Source organism: Manis javanica, chromosome 2 (genome assembly GCF_040802235.1).
Source record: "Manis javanica isolate MJ-LG chromosome 2, MJ_LKY, whole genome shotgun sequence".
In the NCBI taxonomy this organism is placed as follows: domain Eukaryota; kingdom Metazoa; phylum Chordata; class Mammalia; order Pholidota; family Manidae; genus Manis; species Manis javanica.
Window position 1 is genome coordinate 210662188 of NC_133157.1, and position 16914 is coordinate 210679101.

At 40.8% G+C, this 16914-nt stretch overlaps 1 protein-coding gene across 3 annotated transcripts in view; it reads left to right on the plus strand.

Moving 5' to 3' along the window:
• LOC140848038 (uncharacterized) overlaps positions 1-16914 on the plus strand; it is a 117567-nt gene that overhangs the window by 74488 nt on the left and 26165 nt on the right. The window contains exon 6 of one of the 3 annotated variants that reach the window (XM_073230117.1): positions 9134-9268. The exons of the other annotated variants lie outside the window; for them this stretch is intronic. Within the exon in view, the coding sequence (XP_073086218.1) occupies positions 9134-9159 (26 nt within the window). The 3' untranslated portion in view covers positions 9160-9268. The remainder of the gene's footprint in view (positions 1-9133; positions 9269-16914) is intronic. 3 annotated transcript variants of the gene reach the window in all.

Genomic DNA, 16914 nt, shown 5'->3' on the forward strand with positions numbered 1-16914 from the left:
TGAAAAAGTGAAAAAGAAAACTAGATGTTTTGAGTGAAGGGATATAGGATTTTTGTGTTGAGGACTCGGGCAAGGAGCCATTCAGGAGCGCAAATGGGATCTCGCATTGTAGGAGTGGGAAAGCAGCTGTGACAATACATAAACAAATGGATACGTTTATTTTCCAATAAAACTTTATTTACAAAAACTGATGCCAGGCTGGGTTTGGCCCTTGGGTTATAATTTTCTGACTCCTGCTATAGAAATATTGACAATGATACACTGGGAGAAATTGTACAGAGATGCTTCTTTTAATATTGTCTATAATACCAAGGATCTCAAATGGCCATCACCAGTAGAATGGTTGCATATGTTGTATATTCAGTCAGTGGAATGCGGTACAGTATGCTCTCCAGCTACATGTACTGATGCGAGCTAATCCCAGACACAAGGAAGAACAAAGTAAGGAAATGAAGATCCACAGAATGACATGACTCTAAAGTTCAGAATACTTAAGCAGAATGTGGAGAAAGTGAAGGTTCCTATGGCCAGGATTCTCACCTGGCCCTGGTCATTATACTTGTGGGCAATACATTGTTTTTGACTCTATATAAAGAAGCTCCGCCTAGTGCTCTGGGCTGTAGGGCTGCAGGAGGGCAGGGGCTGGAGTGGTGGCAGTGCTGAGGACAGAGACTGAGACGGCTGTGGGGGTCAGAGGGGGCCAGAGGCGGAGACCGGCTTGCTGCGTGCAGACTCGCTCTGAGTGGATGGAATTCTAGTGACTGACCTGCCACTGTGGGAATGAAGTTGGGTATAAACCCTTTCACCCCAAGAATGTTCCATTGTCATTTTTCAGTCTCATTGAATCCATACTGAATTTGTCTGGGGCTGAAACCCGTTGGCAAGACAAGAATATAAATATACTTAGGGATACATATCCGTGGGGATACATGGAGGGAAGGAAGGGATGACTAAGAGAGGCTTGGAGTCACCCCTGGAGAGAAGTGGGGATGAGAATGGGTAAAGTTCTAGGAGCTTCAGGAGTGCTAGTCAGCTCTGTTTCTTATGCTAGTCTGTTGAACATAGAAGGTTTATTATATTCTTTGAGAAATAACACATTTTAAAACTTGGGAGGAGATGCATAATTACAAATAAAAGCAGGGTTAAGTGACATGTGCAAAGCCATTCAACTGGTAAGTGGCAGAACTGGTATGTGAACTTGGTCCCTTTGGCTATAAAACTCAGAATCATTTCACTTGCTCCTCAGGTGCCTGGGTTTAAGCCGGTATTATTTTACTGTAGTCCTTGCACTTAATTACTTCTCTATTTATACTGCAATACCACAAAATAGATCTGTGTAGCCTCCACTTTACCCGAATCAGTGGAGCCTGTCAAGTTAATTGGTTGTGACACTCGGCTTCCAGAATGGGTAATTATCAGCTGCATTGAGTGGGAAGCTCCTACGACAGTTAATAGTACATGTAGACAGCAATCTGTGTGTTGTGGCAACTGAAGAACAAGCCAAGAGTGTAACATTAATCAAAATGCCAATGTAATGTACCAGAAAATATAGTTCCATGAGGAAACGCAAGCCAGAGCTGTCTATAAACATTGTTATTTATGATTCACCATTAATCTCAGTGTGTCTTACGCTCCTTTTACCCCCAGATCAAGACTAGTACTTCCTTCTAGGCACAGTTGGAAAAATACCTCTGCCCCAGCTCCCCAGTGAAACCAAAGTGTCTGCCCCTGACACCTGTGATCGATGAGGCAGCCAAACATACTTTCAAAAGGAACAGCCAACGCTCTGGAAGTAGCATCAGGCAGCTGATAATGTGCCAGGGGCTCTTGTGCCACAGAGAATGGAAGGAGTTTTACAGCGAGACAACCAGAGTTCACGTTCTGGTTTTGCCGCTTGAAAGCTGTGTGATCTTGAGCAAATGACTTCACCTGAGTCTGTATCCTCACTGGCAAAGGTTTGTGAAATAGCTCATGGTTTTCAGTGCTGGGTACTCATTAGAATCCCCTGGAGTGGTTTTAGAACGATGCCAACACAGTGGCCTCACCTGCTCAGGACCAATTAACCTGTTTTGGTCCTGGCAGAAGAGGAGAGAGCTGGGTCCTGGCATGTTCAATGCGTTTATAAAGTGCTCGAGAGTGTGTCTTACGGGTGGTTGTGTGACTCCTGCCCTGGAAGCGAACACCTTACAAAACCATCTGTTTTGATTTTTTCTTTCCTTTATGAGGGGAAAGTGATATCCAGAGATATAAAGTAACCCAGCCAACGTCCAGTGGCCAGTGAGGGAGAAGAACCAGCTCTGGATCAAAGATCTCCTAACCTCTAACCATATACTCATTAGTGACATTGAATTTTTACACTAAAACACCAAAGAATTTTTGGAAGAAATAGTATAGTTTTTCCCTTTCAAAAGTGTCTGGTTCGGGTGATAACAAATTATATGTTACCTTGAAGTAAAAATGCATTATAGGTAAACAAATGAAACACACAAAGCGGGTGTTTGTATGTGAGTGTATTTGGGAAGTGCTGGTGGTGAGAAATAGGATCAGGGAGTTTCGAAGAGAAATGGTACGTATTAGTCAGCTTGCTGCCGTAGCAAAGTGCCACAGCTTGGGGGTTGACAACAGACATTTATTCCTCACAGTTTTCGAGGATGGGAAGTCCAAGATCAATTGCTGGCAATCTAGTTTCATTCTGAGGCGTCTTCCCTTGGCCTATAGACCATCACCATCAGCTCTGTGCTCTCCTGACCTCCTTGTATGAGTGGGGAGAGAGGAAGCAGGCCCTCTGGTGTTGCTTCGTATAAACCACTAGTCCCATCATGCAGGCCCCATCCTCATGGACTCATTAACCCTAATTACTACCCAAGGCCCCACTACTGACACCATCACATTGGGAGTTAGGGTTTCAGTATGTGAATTGGGGTAGGGGGTGGACACAAACATTCAGTCTGTAAAAAATAGTATGTGAATCTCCTTACCAGACAAAAATCTATTGCCCTAGTCCATGAAATATTGTAAAAAATTCTATGTTAGCAATTCTCAAGCCTGGGTATAAATTAGAATAACCTGGGAGCTTTATGATGGGAAAGTGATATCCAGAGACGTAAAGTAACCCAGGCACTATCAGCATCTCTCCTCCCAGCAACTGAATCAGAATCTTTGGGGAGGGGTGGATGCCAGGCAGGAGGGTTCCAGCCAAATTTGAGAGCCTCTGACCTCCATGCATCTGGGCCTTGGAGCAGAAGGAGGTAGTCAGGCCACCGAGTGACGAGAAGGAGGGAAGACTCATGTCTGAATATACAGTGAGAACTTTATCTGAAATTATCCCTCATAAAAGAGGAGCTTCACTGTGTTCAAGTCCTTGCAAAGTTTCTCAGGTCACTGGGCACGCTCTCCTTTACTGTTTTCTTTGCCACACCAGTTTTATATCTACCTACGTGCTGTGCAACTGGAATGGCTTGGGATTGCTTTGTATTTACACATGGATGGCTTACGTTATCGCTGAACTTCTTTTCCTTCCCTCACTCCTAAACTCCCACATTGGCAGCCCGCGGACAGATCCACACCCTTCTAGGACGTTGGGCAAGTTAACTTCCAATTCCTCGGCTTCTGTTTTTTGTTTTTTTCCATCTCATAAAATAAGGGCTTTGGACAAGCCTAGGAAATTGATAAAATTGTACAAGCTCCAAATTAGAGTGACTCCAAACTCTACCCTTTTACCCTCTACACACATGCTTTGGGTAAACCATTTATGTCACTTAATTTTCTGTCATGTTTGCCGTTGTTCACTGTGGCAAACTATATTCAAAGCATTTCCTGCCCCTCCTTGGGAGCAATTACACTTTCTCACCTTAATTGGACTCAGGACTGGATTTGTCACTTGCTTTAGCCAAAGAAATGTGGGCAGACGACTTGAGCCATTTCTGAGCAGACACTTTTAATAGCCAGCTTGTGGTTTTGCCACATCTTCTTTTTTCTTTGCCAGGAAATCATCAATAACCTAGATAGGAAAGGTGACATACAACTTAGTGTCCAAACCAGGCATTTTTGAAATGAAAGTGTGCACTCTTGAGTGTGAAAGGCTGTGCTATTAATAATTATTCTGGGACAGTAGGCATAAACTAGGATGTTATTGGATAAACTGGAAAGTATAGTCTAGATAAAGGCTGCTTTGACAGTATGGTTCCTGGAGAGAAGATGACATGGAGCAAAACCTGAGCCACCATATTGGACACACGAGAGTGAAATCGCCCTTTGTAAGCCACTAAGATTTTGAGGTCTATTGTCATTACACCACATGTCAGCCAGCCGATACGGCAATCGAACCAGTACAGCTGACTGGTGCAGAAAACTCATTGAAAAGTGACCTTTATTGACATAAGTAATGGCCATTCAGTGACAGCTCAACACTCAAGATATGTGTTCGGAGGTATCTGGACTTGCTGGTAGCTTCTTCCAATTTAAAACAAGGAAAGCTATCCAAGTGGGCTTTGTGATGATGCCCCAGAGAGGCCAAATCTCAGTGCCTGCCTCACTCAAATATATCCTTCCAAGGGTTCTTTTTATTTAAATATCAATCTTGATTCATTTGATTATTCTACTCTGGCCAAGCTGATAGAATATTGGAGACTCAAGTGTGAATAGTCTACAAGTCTGGCCAGCACCTCCTTAGTGGCATTATGCAAGTGTTATGACAGTCAAAGAAGATGTTAACACTGGAGTATTCAGATCCTTTCCCTGGAAAATATCTGATCCAGAGATGTAAGGAGACAGCATATGAGTTTTTAGAAGTTGAAAACCACACAGAAAAAGGGGCAAAGATACAACTGAGTCATTGCTAACAGTGGATGGTAGAGTATGGGTTAAAAAATGAGTTGCCGAAGATACCAGCAGTTTCCTTGACTGCTAGAGATGTTGCAAAGTGAAATCTCTGTTCCCACATGACATTCTGGTCTTGGTGAGGCCATCCTGGTGGTTATTCCTGGGTTCCCCTGAAACTTGATTTTGGCTGTTTTTTGCTCTCCTAATGCTGACAGTGCAGATAAGTGCTCATCAGCCTGCCTTCTACGCATCCTTTCAAAACCACCCCTCCCCCATTCCAAAAATATCAACCAGTGAATTCCTGTTCTTGAACTAAAAAAATGTTCCAACACAGGCCAGAACGGACAACCGAGGCTAATTATAAAGATCGGTAATTAGCAATAGCAAAGCCATGCGTGCAAAGTTAAAGTTCCTGTCTGTTCTGAGTGTAGAGGTTCTAGGTCCAATTCAGACCTCTGAATCACTTGACTTCCCCTAAATTGAACTGCTTTGCATTAGAATGGACTTTTAATTCACCTGGATTTTGTTTTGTTTTGCTTTGTTTTGGGAGGTTGGCTTGAATCCTCTCATAAAAAAGTATTTTCTCTTATTTTGTGTGGTTTGTCCCACATCCTGGGAGTATCCTTTGTTTTTTCCTTCTGAGCCAGTATTCCTTTCTTTGTGTGTCCTTAAAACTGTTGCTTAGAAATGCTGTAGCTTTTTCTCGGGGCCTCAGTAAGGAAAGGGATTTGTGTAAGGTAGAACTTCATTAGCATGTGAATTAACTCTTACAACACACAGAGAAGGACTTCGGTGGTTGGTTAGCTTGCTGTTCTCTTTCAAGCCTTATACTATCTTAGAGTAGGAAGGGACATTAGAGACCATTGAGTCTAACTGTCCTGAGGGGTATTACCTTTAAACTCCTGGCCACATGGCTAGTGAGTGGCATAGACAGAACAATATCCCAGGTGGATGGATTCTTAATCTGGTGCACTTTCTTTAAATCAGATTTTCATTCTCTTTGCAGCTATTACATTTGTATCTTATAATTTATCTCTTTAAATTGGACATTTTGCCGTGGATTTGTAAAACTGCATTCATTCACCCTGTATATACTTTCCTTTCTGATATCTTTTCTAATCATAACAGCAATATATGCCAATGTAGTGCTAAGTACTGGGACCAGTTGGGAAGATGTTACGTACAACTAGAGGGTAAAAAGACCCAGACGTCTAAAACTCCAGGTGGGTACGAAAGGTTTCAGGTGGTGGGCTAAACTCAGAATCTATCTTGAAACAAAGATTTTATGGGTTGAAGAGAAGCAAGGATGACTTTGAGGGTCTTAATTGTGGGAAAGTGGGTGGATAATGGCAGAAAAATGTGAAAAAAGGAAGGGAAAGAATAACAAGGTTTTGGGAAAAAGTGATTGGAGCTTTAGACATGCACGAAGGAGGTGCTCCTAAACTGGCAGCTGTAATTATTTGATTCTCAGTTGCTGAAAGCATCAGGATAAGATCTAGATGGAAGGAAGCAGAAATTTAGCATCTTAGTACTGGTTCTAAGTTTAAAGGGAGAGAAAGAAAGATACTTGAATGTTCTTCCGAACTGCTCAGGTTCAGTTACATAAGAAGGAATGAGGGCAGTGGATACATGTATGAAGAGCCTTAACTTAAAGACGAAGTGCTCTTTAAGTTATTTACCTCTCTACAGTGCCTTCCAGGACCACCATTGAGAGGATTAGAAAAGACATAGGAAAGAAAGGTGCATCGGGCAACAGAGGCCAGGCCCCACGGTGGCAAAAACAAGCAAGCAAACAAACAAAAATAAATAGAAACCCCTAAACTGCTGTGATTTAAGATTACAGACATTTTCATTAACTCAGTAACTTTTTGAAGAAGATCAATCATCTTCATTTTATAGGTAGAGAAACAGACTTGCCCAGGAGCATGCAGGAGGGAGCGCTGTGGCATCTCTCAGACTCCAAAGCCTGTGTGTCCTCTGCCTGTTCATCATGCGGAGAGTCTCCCACACGGCGGACTCCCCCTGTTCTGCACTGTGTGCTCCTGGCCAGAATGGAGCTCTGAATGAAATGCCTAAACTGTTTTCTTTCTGTCTTCTCTCTGCGAAGTTCTTCCCTAGGTGGAGGGAGGAGAGAATTTATCTCCCACTTTCTATGCCTCTTTGCCTCATAAGGAAGAGGGCAGAGTAGGCTAGTGTCCACGGAGTTGACATGGTAAATTGACATGCTCAGAGTAGTATCCCGGTTCAAGCCACTTGTCAGCCGTGTCAGCCTAGACAAGATACCTAACACTTCAGGATCTCAGTTTCCTTAACCCCTAAAATGGGGATACTAAGGGCACTTATTTCAAATGTTTACAAAGAGAATTAAATGAAATAGTATACCTAAGTCATTAACACATTGCTTAATGTACAGCAAGTAATTCATACAATATTTGCTGCTATTATGAGGGCAGTGAATACATGTATGAAGAGCCTTAACTTAAACACTAAGTGCTCTTTAAGTCAGTCACCTCTCGGCAATGCCTTCCAGGACCGCTATTGAGAGGATTAGAAAAGACACAGAAAACAAAAGTGCATCAGGCAACAGAGGCCAGGCCCCCCGGTGGTAAAAACAAGAAAGCAAACAAATGGAAATAAATAGAAACCCCTAAACTGCTGTGATATAAGATTACAGATATTTTCATTAACTCAGTAACTTTTTGAAGAAGATCGATCATCTTCATTTTCCTGTTTCTGTACATGATGATTCCCAAAAACCATCACCCAGAGAAAGCTGAACTGCAGACAATGAAATATAACTTTTTTTTTAGAAAGGGTATGTGGGTATTGTGGGTGTAGAGTATGAAAGTGTTCTATGTGGATGGTGAATTCCAATCATACTTAGAGGCTTACTCTAAAGTCACAGAATTGGTTATATGGAATTCATAAGTCTTAGAGTTATGAACAAAGATGTGGGTTTCTTTCTGTACTTTTTATAAATGTACCAATTACATTTGGAAAACTGAACAGATCTTTCAGTTACAACTTGATAAGTTTGTACAGAAGTGAACATTTGTGTAACTCCCAAGTGATGATCCAGATAGAAACAGGACATTGCCAGCACCACAAAATCCCCCCTAATCTTTCTCCTCCCACCAAAGGTAACCATTATATTGACTTCTATGACCCTAGATTAGTTTATTCCCTCTGAATTTTATATGAAAGAAGTCCTAACACACGTATTTTTGCTCAACATTGTTTTTGAAATTCATTCATATCATGTATAGCAGTAGTTAATTCCATTTTAATATTACTTGATATTCTGTTATATGAATATACCACCACAATTTAATTGTCCACCATTTACAGCTTTTGCATTCTTTCCTATTTTTGGCTACTACAGTGGTGCTGTTTTGAACCTTTAAATATACCTGTTGCACTTACATGCACACATGGATTTCTTTTGGGAATAGACCCAGCAGAAGAATTGCTGGTTCATAGGATATGTATCTACCCAGCTTTAGTAAATACTGTCTGTAGTTTCTAAAGTAGTCACACCAATTTTTACTCCCGCCAGCAAGATCTGATTTCCAGTTTTGGCCTACTCTCTAACACTGATCTGTTCAGTTGTTATTTTAAAATTGTAGTTATTTTGTGGATGTATAGAATTTTTTCATTGTGGGGGTAATCAGTTCTTTAATGACTCATGATATTGAACACTTTAATGTATTATCATTTAGACTTTCTCTTTTATGAACTATCTATTGAAGTCTTTTGCCTATTTTTAATAAGGGAGTTATCCTTTCTTATTATGTATAGCAGACTTAAAAAACTCCAAATACAAGTTTTTTGTCAGATTTATGTAATGCATATGTATTTTTTGCAGCTTTTCCCCTCTCTTAATGATATCTTTTGATGAACAGACGTTTTTAATCTCACCAAAGTTCAGTTTGTCAATATTTCACTTTATTGTGGTGTTTATTTGTCCTGTTGCATATGCAGGATGGAAGACCCTTGGGATAGAGTTACGGTATTGGTAGAAATAAAAGGGAAGTGAGAAGTGTTTACCTGAATTGAAGGGAATGAGGACATATCTTTGAAGCCGTGTGGGAAGAACGTTCTGCAGGCTAGAGGGGTCATGACTTGGGGTCAGGGAGTTTATATCAGAACAGGAAAACATTGTGCAGGCTGTGGAGGTCTGACATGGGCAAGGATATGATTGCTCCTTTATTTTGCAGAAGACAGACATTTCTCAAGACTTTAACCTCAAGACAAGACCCTGGATGGGGCCCAGAGTTATGGTTTGATTTTTCTTCTTTCTATGTGTGCCCAGTCCATGGCAAGGTGGTGCCATGCTGATTCAAAGCTTCTGATGTCTGAGAGGTTGCAGATGGTGTAAAACCAAACCGACGTTGCATTCAGCCTCCGATGAGTTGGCTGAGGCCATATTTTATGCATTATATGCCTAGTAAGTGCCTCTTCCTTTCCTTGTACACAATTATGTTAAGGAACAGTGAGATGATTTAAAATTGTGATTGTGGGAAAGCCAGACTAAGCTGTTATTGTTTTGGTTGTCTTCTGTTTTATTTTAAAGCATGGACCATGATTTCTGTTTTATTTTAAAAAGAATCTCATGTTCATATAATTTGTGTTACATTATCTACTCTTACAAATGTTATCTAGGTGCTTTCCCATAGGTGTCTCATTTAATATCCACAATAAAGGGTGTGTTATTATCATTATCTTACAAGGGGTAACAGAGGCTAAGAGAAATGAAACAATTACTCCAAAATTCTTTGGCTTGTGAAAGACAAAGTCCAGATTTCAGCTGTATTTGTCTTATGAAAGTGCCTGTCACAGTTTTGAATTTTAGCTTAAGAATTATTCACAATAATTAGCCTGTATTTTAATGCACCCCACTTTTAGATCACATAGGAATGGTGACCTAGAGGTTGGTCCCCCAGCTAAATTCCTTAGTTGATAACTTACAAGAGTTTAACTAGGCTCTTCAGCCTCTCTACCTTATTTCCTTTAACTGTTAAACAGGATAAATAGTGCCTACCTCAAAAAGCTGTTGTGCATCTGGCTACTCCTGCATTCGCCCTGCCACGCACACATTCACACAACCACCCGCAGTGGGAGAGGCAGTGATGCTCTTCCATAGCGAGGCCACTCGTTCACAACCTGGTCCAACTCCTCCTCCTCGGCGCAATGCTTAGTGACTGGTTTCTGTTCTGTTCTCCTCTCCCAGTCCCCACCCCTAAGCCAGTTCAGTCAGGGGTCCATCCTAGTCAGGCCACGTTCAACATGCTTTTCCATATTTTCAGCTTCTGTTCATATCTTTTTCTCCATTATTGTTTTTCCTTCCTTTCCTCCTTGCCTCTCCCTTTCCCTTTCTGGCCCTCCCCTCCTTCTCCCAGCATCCTTTGTTCTGATAAAAGAAACATCAAGTTATATTTAGAGAATCAGTTCTCTTCCACCCTTAGACTATATCATTTGGGCCCCATCCTTGGACACCAGCCATAGGTGCGTGTCTCAGTCCTCAGCAGAGAAATGGCTGTGTGATCTTGGCCACAGCAGTAGGTGCAGGGATGGGCATGTGACACACAGAGGGTCAACTAGAGGGAATCCTAGGATTTATCAACTGGCTTGATTGGGAAAAAGGCCCCTATCTACCAGCCTTATTAGTGAGTAGATGTAATTCTGAAGTAAGTCAGAAGGTGCTGGGAGCCACTTTTCCTGGCTCCTAATGAGAACCTATCTGAGAATCAGCCAAATGCAGAGGAATGCTGAAGCAGGAGCTAGAGAGACAAGCAATGTCTTTATTTATTTATTTATTTATTTTGGTATCATTAATGTACAATTACATGAGCAACATGATGGTTACTAGACTCCCCCCATTATCAAGTCTCCACCACATACTCCATTACAGTGACTATCTATCAGTGTGGTAAGATGCTATAGAGTCACTACTTGTCTTCTCTGTGTTGCACTGCCCTCCCCGTGCACCCCCCCACACCATGTGTGCTAATCATAAAGCCCCTTTTCCCCCTTCCCACTCATCCTCCCCAGTCCCACTCCTTTTCGTAACTGTTAGTTCATTCTTGGGTTCTGTGATTCTGCTGCTGTTTTGTTCCTTGTTTTTTCTTTGTTCTTATACTCCACAGATGAGTGAAATCATTTGGTATTTGTCTTTCTCCACCTGGCTTATTTCACTGAGCATAATACCCTCTAGCTCCATCCATGTTGTTGCAAATGGTAGGATTTGTTTTCTCTTATGCCTGAATAATATTCCATTGTGTATATGTACCACACCTTCTTTATCCATTCATCTACTGATGGACACTTAGTCAGGAAATGGAACTAACCTATCGTAAATATTGCTGTGATAAATAGATGGGTGCATATGTCTTTTTAAAACTGGGCTTCTGCATTGTTAGAGTAAATTCCTAGGAGTGGAATTCCTGGGTCAAATGGTATTACAATCATTTTAAAGCTCCAGACTGGAATCTGGCCAGTGAAAGGGCTGCAGAAGAGACATGGGGACTCCTCTTTCTGTTGCAGTAGTTTGTCACCAGGATCTCTGACTTTCATTGAGGAACTGTAGCCTAATTCTCAGTGGATTCAGCTTTCAGCTCCACTCTTAACTAGATGTGTATCCCAAGGCAAATTACCTAAGGTCTGTAACTCTCAGCTTCTTCCTTTGTAAAATGGGATAACAAATCTAGTTATTTGGGTGGTTATAAGGATGAAGTGAGATCACGCGTCTGAGTACTTAGCACTGGGTCTGGTAGGTAGTCAACCCTCGATAAATGGCAGCTCTTACATGATTCCTAATACTCTTATTCAACTAAAAGATCAAAAATCAGTCTACTCATCCTTCAAGAACGAGCTTCAATGCTCTCTTATTTTTAAGGGAGTTAATTGTACCATTCCTCATCATTTATTCTGCTCTTAGGTTTATTATAGAGTATATAATGAGTTTTTCCATAGGCTTTTCTGTTTGTTTTTTTACCCGATGAAACAGGCACAATGTCTATTACCATTTCACCAATACTTGGACTTGTGTATGCCTTTTTGTTATTTTTTTAATTTGTTGGGCAGATATTTAAGTGACTTACTTTGAAAGGATTCCTCTGACCCTGTTGCGCCTGGGGGGTCATAACGGGTCAAAAGCAGAATCAGGGGACTAGTCAGGTTATTGCAGTGACCCAGGGAGAAATGATGGTGACACAAGCTGGTGGTTGAGGCAGTGAAAAGTGGTCATATACTGGATATGCGTTGAGACTAGAGCTATATACCTGGAAGAAGAGGAATGAAAGTAACAAGAAATAAAAATAAGTAATAAGAAATTAAAGAAAAGTCTTTCCCATTCTATTCAAATTCAAAGAAGGAGTTTGGTTTGATGGCAAATTGATACAGTCCGTAGTTGGCTCTGTTCTCCTAAAGAAACTTAAGGCTTCTTTTTGTGTGTGTGTGTGTTCTAGAAAATTCAGTGGTGCTGTATTTTTGGTTTTCCTAGACTGACATTATTGGTTTCACTGTAAATTAATAAGCAGTTTGGACATTCTTTTTTCTGATAGAATTATGCACATTTCCAACATACATTCTTCATTTTTGAGCTGTTATTTAATAACCACTAAGAAATTTGATAAGTCAGGGAAACCTTGTGTAGGTTGGTTACTTTACTGGGTTTCAAAATGTTTTCATTTTGAAATTAATGAATATTCATACATTTATTGAATATCTGCTGTGTTCCAGGCTCAGTGTTAGAGGCAGATAAAAATATCTTTTTTGTCCTTTGTCTGTTATGGTTTAAATGAGAACACTAAGATACATGTTGCTAGGTAACGTTTACTAGACATTCATCATGTGTGTGGAACGGTGCCTTAGTGCTTTATATACATCCTCTTATTGAAATCGTCACATTAACCCTATGAGGTAAATGTTATTTACATATTGTGGATGAGGAAACTGAGGAACAGGGAGTTAAGTAACTAGTTCAAGTTCAACCTGGGATTTTTATTGAAGGTGGTAGTCCTAATCCCCCTGGCTCTGAGTCCTTCTCTCTGAGGTTGGGCAGACCTGCAAAGTCTGAGGAGCAGGGACACTCCACTGATCAATCCTCACAGAAGCCCGACTCTTCATCTGCCCTTTATTCCTTTTACATTCACGTCAAGTCCTGCCTCTATGGTAAAACTATTCCAGATTATGCTCATTATTTCTGCCTCCTCTGAGCTCTTTGGAGCTCCTACATCACACACACAGGAAAGCCTCCTTATTTCCAGTGAAGGGGTCTAACAAAAGAATGGAGAAGGAGAGGAATCATTGGAAACCTCCAAGTGGCAGATGGGCTTCTGTATAGTTTGCAGTATCCTGTTAGTAGGCAAAAGGGAGGACTCTCTAGAGGGAGCTCTTCCTAAAGAACTGACAGCTTCAGGGTATCAGACCCAATTGAGCACAGGAGAAGGTCCCTACTTGATCCTTTATATTGTTTCTGTGAGCTCTTTCCTTCCTCTTTCTCTCCTAGCTCTTCTTCTGACCTGATGGGTAATTGTATGGAGACTGCTAATTATCTGTCACTATACATCCCCTTTCTCTGATAGGAGAATGCCTTGGTTTTAACTATACAGATGGCTACCCACGTAGGGACTACATTTTCCAGCTGTCTTTGCAGCCTGGTATGGTCATGTGACTAAGTCCTGCCAAATGGAAGTAAATGTGCTGTTTTCCATGTTTCATCATTAAAATGAAGGAGTCTATGCTGCTTTACCCCTTTCCTTCTTTCTCTCACTTGGGAGGTGGTGAGAAGTGGAACACTTTTAGACTTAGACTTGGAAGTTGCACAGTGCAAATGGCAAAGCTGCCCTTCAAACCCTGGGCTGCTCTGTAAGAGAGATCAACTTGACTCTTGCTTAAGCACTGTATTTTGAGTTTGTTTTCTGCAATTAATAGAGAATTTGATACTCAGAACTGGGCTACTGACCTAACAGAAAAGCAAAACATATGCCACTAGCTAATCATTTGGTCCTCAGGAGTGGGGCACACATATATAGGCTGGAATGCTTGATCTGTGTTATGTTTTAGTGAAACATTTGATAAAACTCTTCTGCAATACGTCGGGAGGCAGACTATATGCCAATAGAGTCTCTGTCTGGCCAAACTTACTTGGAAAACAGCTACAATGTTGATGTGTGCTGTCTGCTTTGGCTACGTTTAGCAAAATTCTGTAACAGGAAGTTGAAGTCAGGCTAGTTGTTAGTAGTGCTGATAAAACCGTATTTACAGGGATGGGGCCTCAAGCCTTTAATGCTTCCCTCTCATTACATGTCACACAGAAATTGAGACACACCTCGTGACAAAGATCAGATAAACAATGTTGTCTACCCACCTAAACCCATTATTTCAAATTATTTCAAGGTAGATACAATTGAATTGAGAGAAAGAGGAATGGGAAGAAAATTTTGGCTGTGGTTGCCCATAAGGGAACTAACTGGAAGCAAATAGGTCAAATGACTACAAAGATTGTGAGGGGATATTGGTATCAAAGGAGCCAGGAGCCTGTCCTGGGAAAACCTGTGACTGTTTGATAACGAGGCTCCCGAACATACACAGTTTGTGGGTGGGATCGGGCTAGTGTAGAAAAAAAAGTTCTTATAATGCATGTCATATAAAAATTATAAATCTAGCTAACAAAATATTAAATAACATTTTTTCTATCCTCTTGGAAAAAAACATATTTTCATAATGACCTGTTATGTGCAAGTTAGAATTTAGACTCCTGAAACTCGTGTGGCGTTTCACGGCAGCAGGGCATGGATAGCCAACACGTGGCCCGTGGCACATCCCCTTCTCTTTCCTATCACATTTCTCTCTTACATTAAAGGGCCTTGTACGCACATGTAGATATGCTACTCCTGACACCAGCATCTGAGATCTGTGCACAACCCTTGTCTCTCACTACAAACAACTTAAATGCTCAGCCAATGACCCTTAATGCTACTATGTGACACATTTCTCGGTATATGTCTCAGAACAAACCGTAATAGTTGGGTTTTTCCTCCTTCTCTTCTCCATTTTCATTTTTTCCTTATTGTTTTTACCACTGTAGCCATCGGCAGCAAAAATGTGTGCATTTTATTCTCCAAGAAGCTATACATTAATCATATGGTCTCACAATGATTTGTTTATACATCTGTAAAATTTGTGAGTTTCTTGAAGATGCGACTGATGGGTGTATTCCTGTCAGAATTTTGCAGCATCAATTATCTTGTCTTACACAAAGTAGGCGTTCAGTATTTGTTGAGAATACATGAGTGCATGAATGAATGAGTGTGTTTTTATTTCACTAGGCTCGATGTAATATGCTGGAAGTGTACCAAGACTTTTACAGTTTCCTCTCTAAAAGAGACCACACTAAAATTTGGATGACTAGAATAAGAATAGATGGTTCAGAAATGTGTCATCCATGGAAAAACCTGAAAAATGGCCAGCCCTGTTTATATTTCAAATTGCCCAGAAATACTTGGTTTTGCTTCAGTTCTAGGACGGGCACAGGTTTGGAGTGAGGTCACATTTTTATCAGCAACAGTTCACTTAATATTGCTTGTATAAGCTTTCTAAAGCAATAACTAGAGCATATGTTTAGACTTTCCCAAGTGTTTGGGCTGAAGAAACCATTTCTCTGTTAGTACAGTGATTCTCAGTTATTTCTGAATTTCAGAGACTTCTAAGGTAAGAAGATCACACTGTGTGGTTTAGTGACACTGAAACCTTTCCATACCTCTTGTCATTTTATCCTTGTTCTCTTAGAAAAACTTGAAATGGTATGAAATATATCTTTATTGTCACATTTCCAGTATTACTTTCTTTATGCACATATACTGAAACCATCTGTCCAAATTGTGGCAAAATCTGCCAGTTCCAGACTGGCCTCATTAGTCATTTGAGAACACATAAACAGAGGGATTATGGAAAAATAAATAGATCATGGATAGATCATCCTGGTCTGGGAAGGTTTTCCTCATCATCAGCGTCATTGCCAGACATGAAAAGGCACAGGTTACAGCTTTAAAACACTTGGGGGAATTTTTGCTCCAGAAAGTGGGTAGAAATTTCCGAGCGACCTACTTGATCCTTTATCATGTAACTGAGTCACCTCAGCTAAGAATTAAAGGAAAAACTAGCATCTTAAGGAGTTAGCAAGTCTTTCAGAGTGAAATTCTACAGATATTGTTCCAATAGAGAAGGCTTTGACTAAGGGATGAGATTAGAGATAAGGAGAGTGTGAGAGTACAAAAAAATAAAAAATTTTGGACACTATCATCAAAGGTAGTATCTTTGTAAGCTAGTCATGAGCTCATCGTCCCAGATGTTTGCATATGCTCCCAGTGGCCATCTCTTCCCTGTGGATAGCAGTAGTTTACCTGTGAGAAATATGAATTGTGCTAGTGAATCTCTGCCACAGTAGGAAGGCTGTTCATCTGCGTTTTCCTTGAAACTAACAAAGCCCTAGGGACTAATAGACACCATCAGGGAAGATGTTCTGGTAAGTAGAGAGAAGACTGCTAACATGGTATAAAATGTAGGGGAGTGTTCTCCTCAGTCCCCAAGAAAACAGCAAGAAAATATCTCTGTCACCAGAGTTCTACCATTTCAATTATGTGAGATTCATTCTTTCAGTTCTCAAAGGCTTTATTAGTCACGGAATGTTAGAATGAAATATGGTTAAATCTCAGCGACTTCATACAAGTTTATTTCTTGTTCATACCAGGGTTCAAAGAAAGTCAGATGACTTTCCTTCAGAAAACCCTGAGGGGCTCATGCTGCTTCCATTTTGTGCTGCTGCTATATTCAGCACGTGCTGTTGCTGGGTTAGCAGACGATGGACCATGAAATATGTGCTGTGCCTGGAAGTGCCGGAAACCTGAGCACGGGTTCAACCTACCTACGTGGGGCTGGGAAATGTAGTCCTGTTTCATCTCCACAAAGTAGGATTAAGTCTGGTGAGCATCTAGCTGTTTTCTGCCACAAAGACAGTTGGGTTTATGTTGAAAACAAAGCCATAATATTTTCCAGCTCTTTCCATTAAGAGGTGAAGACTATAACTCTACT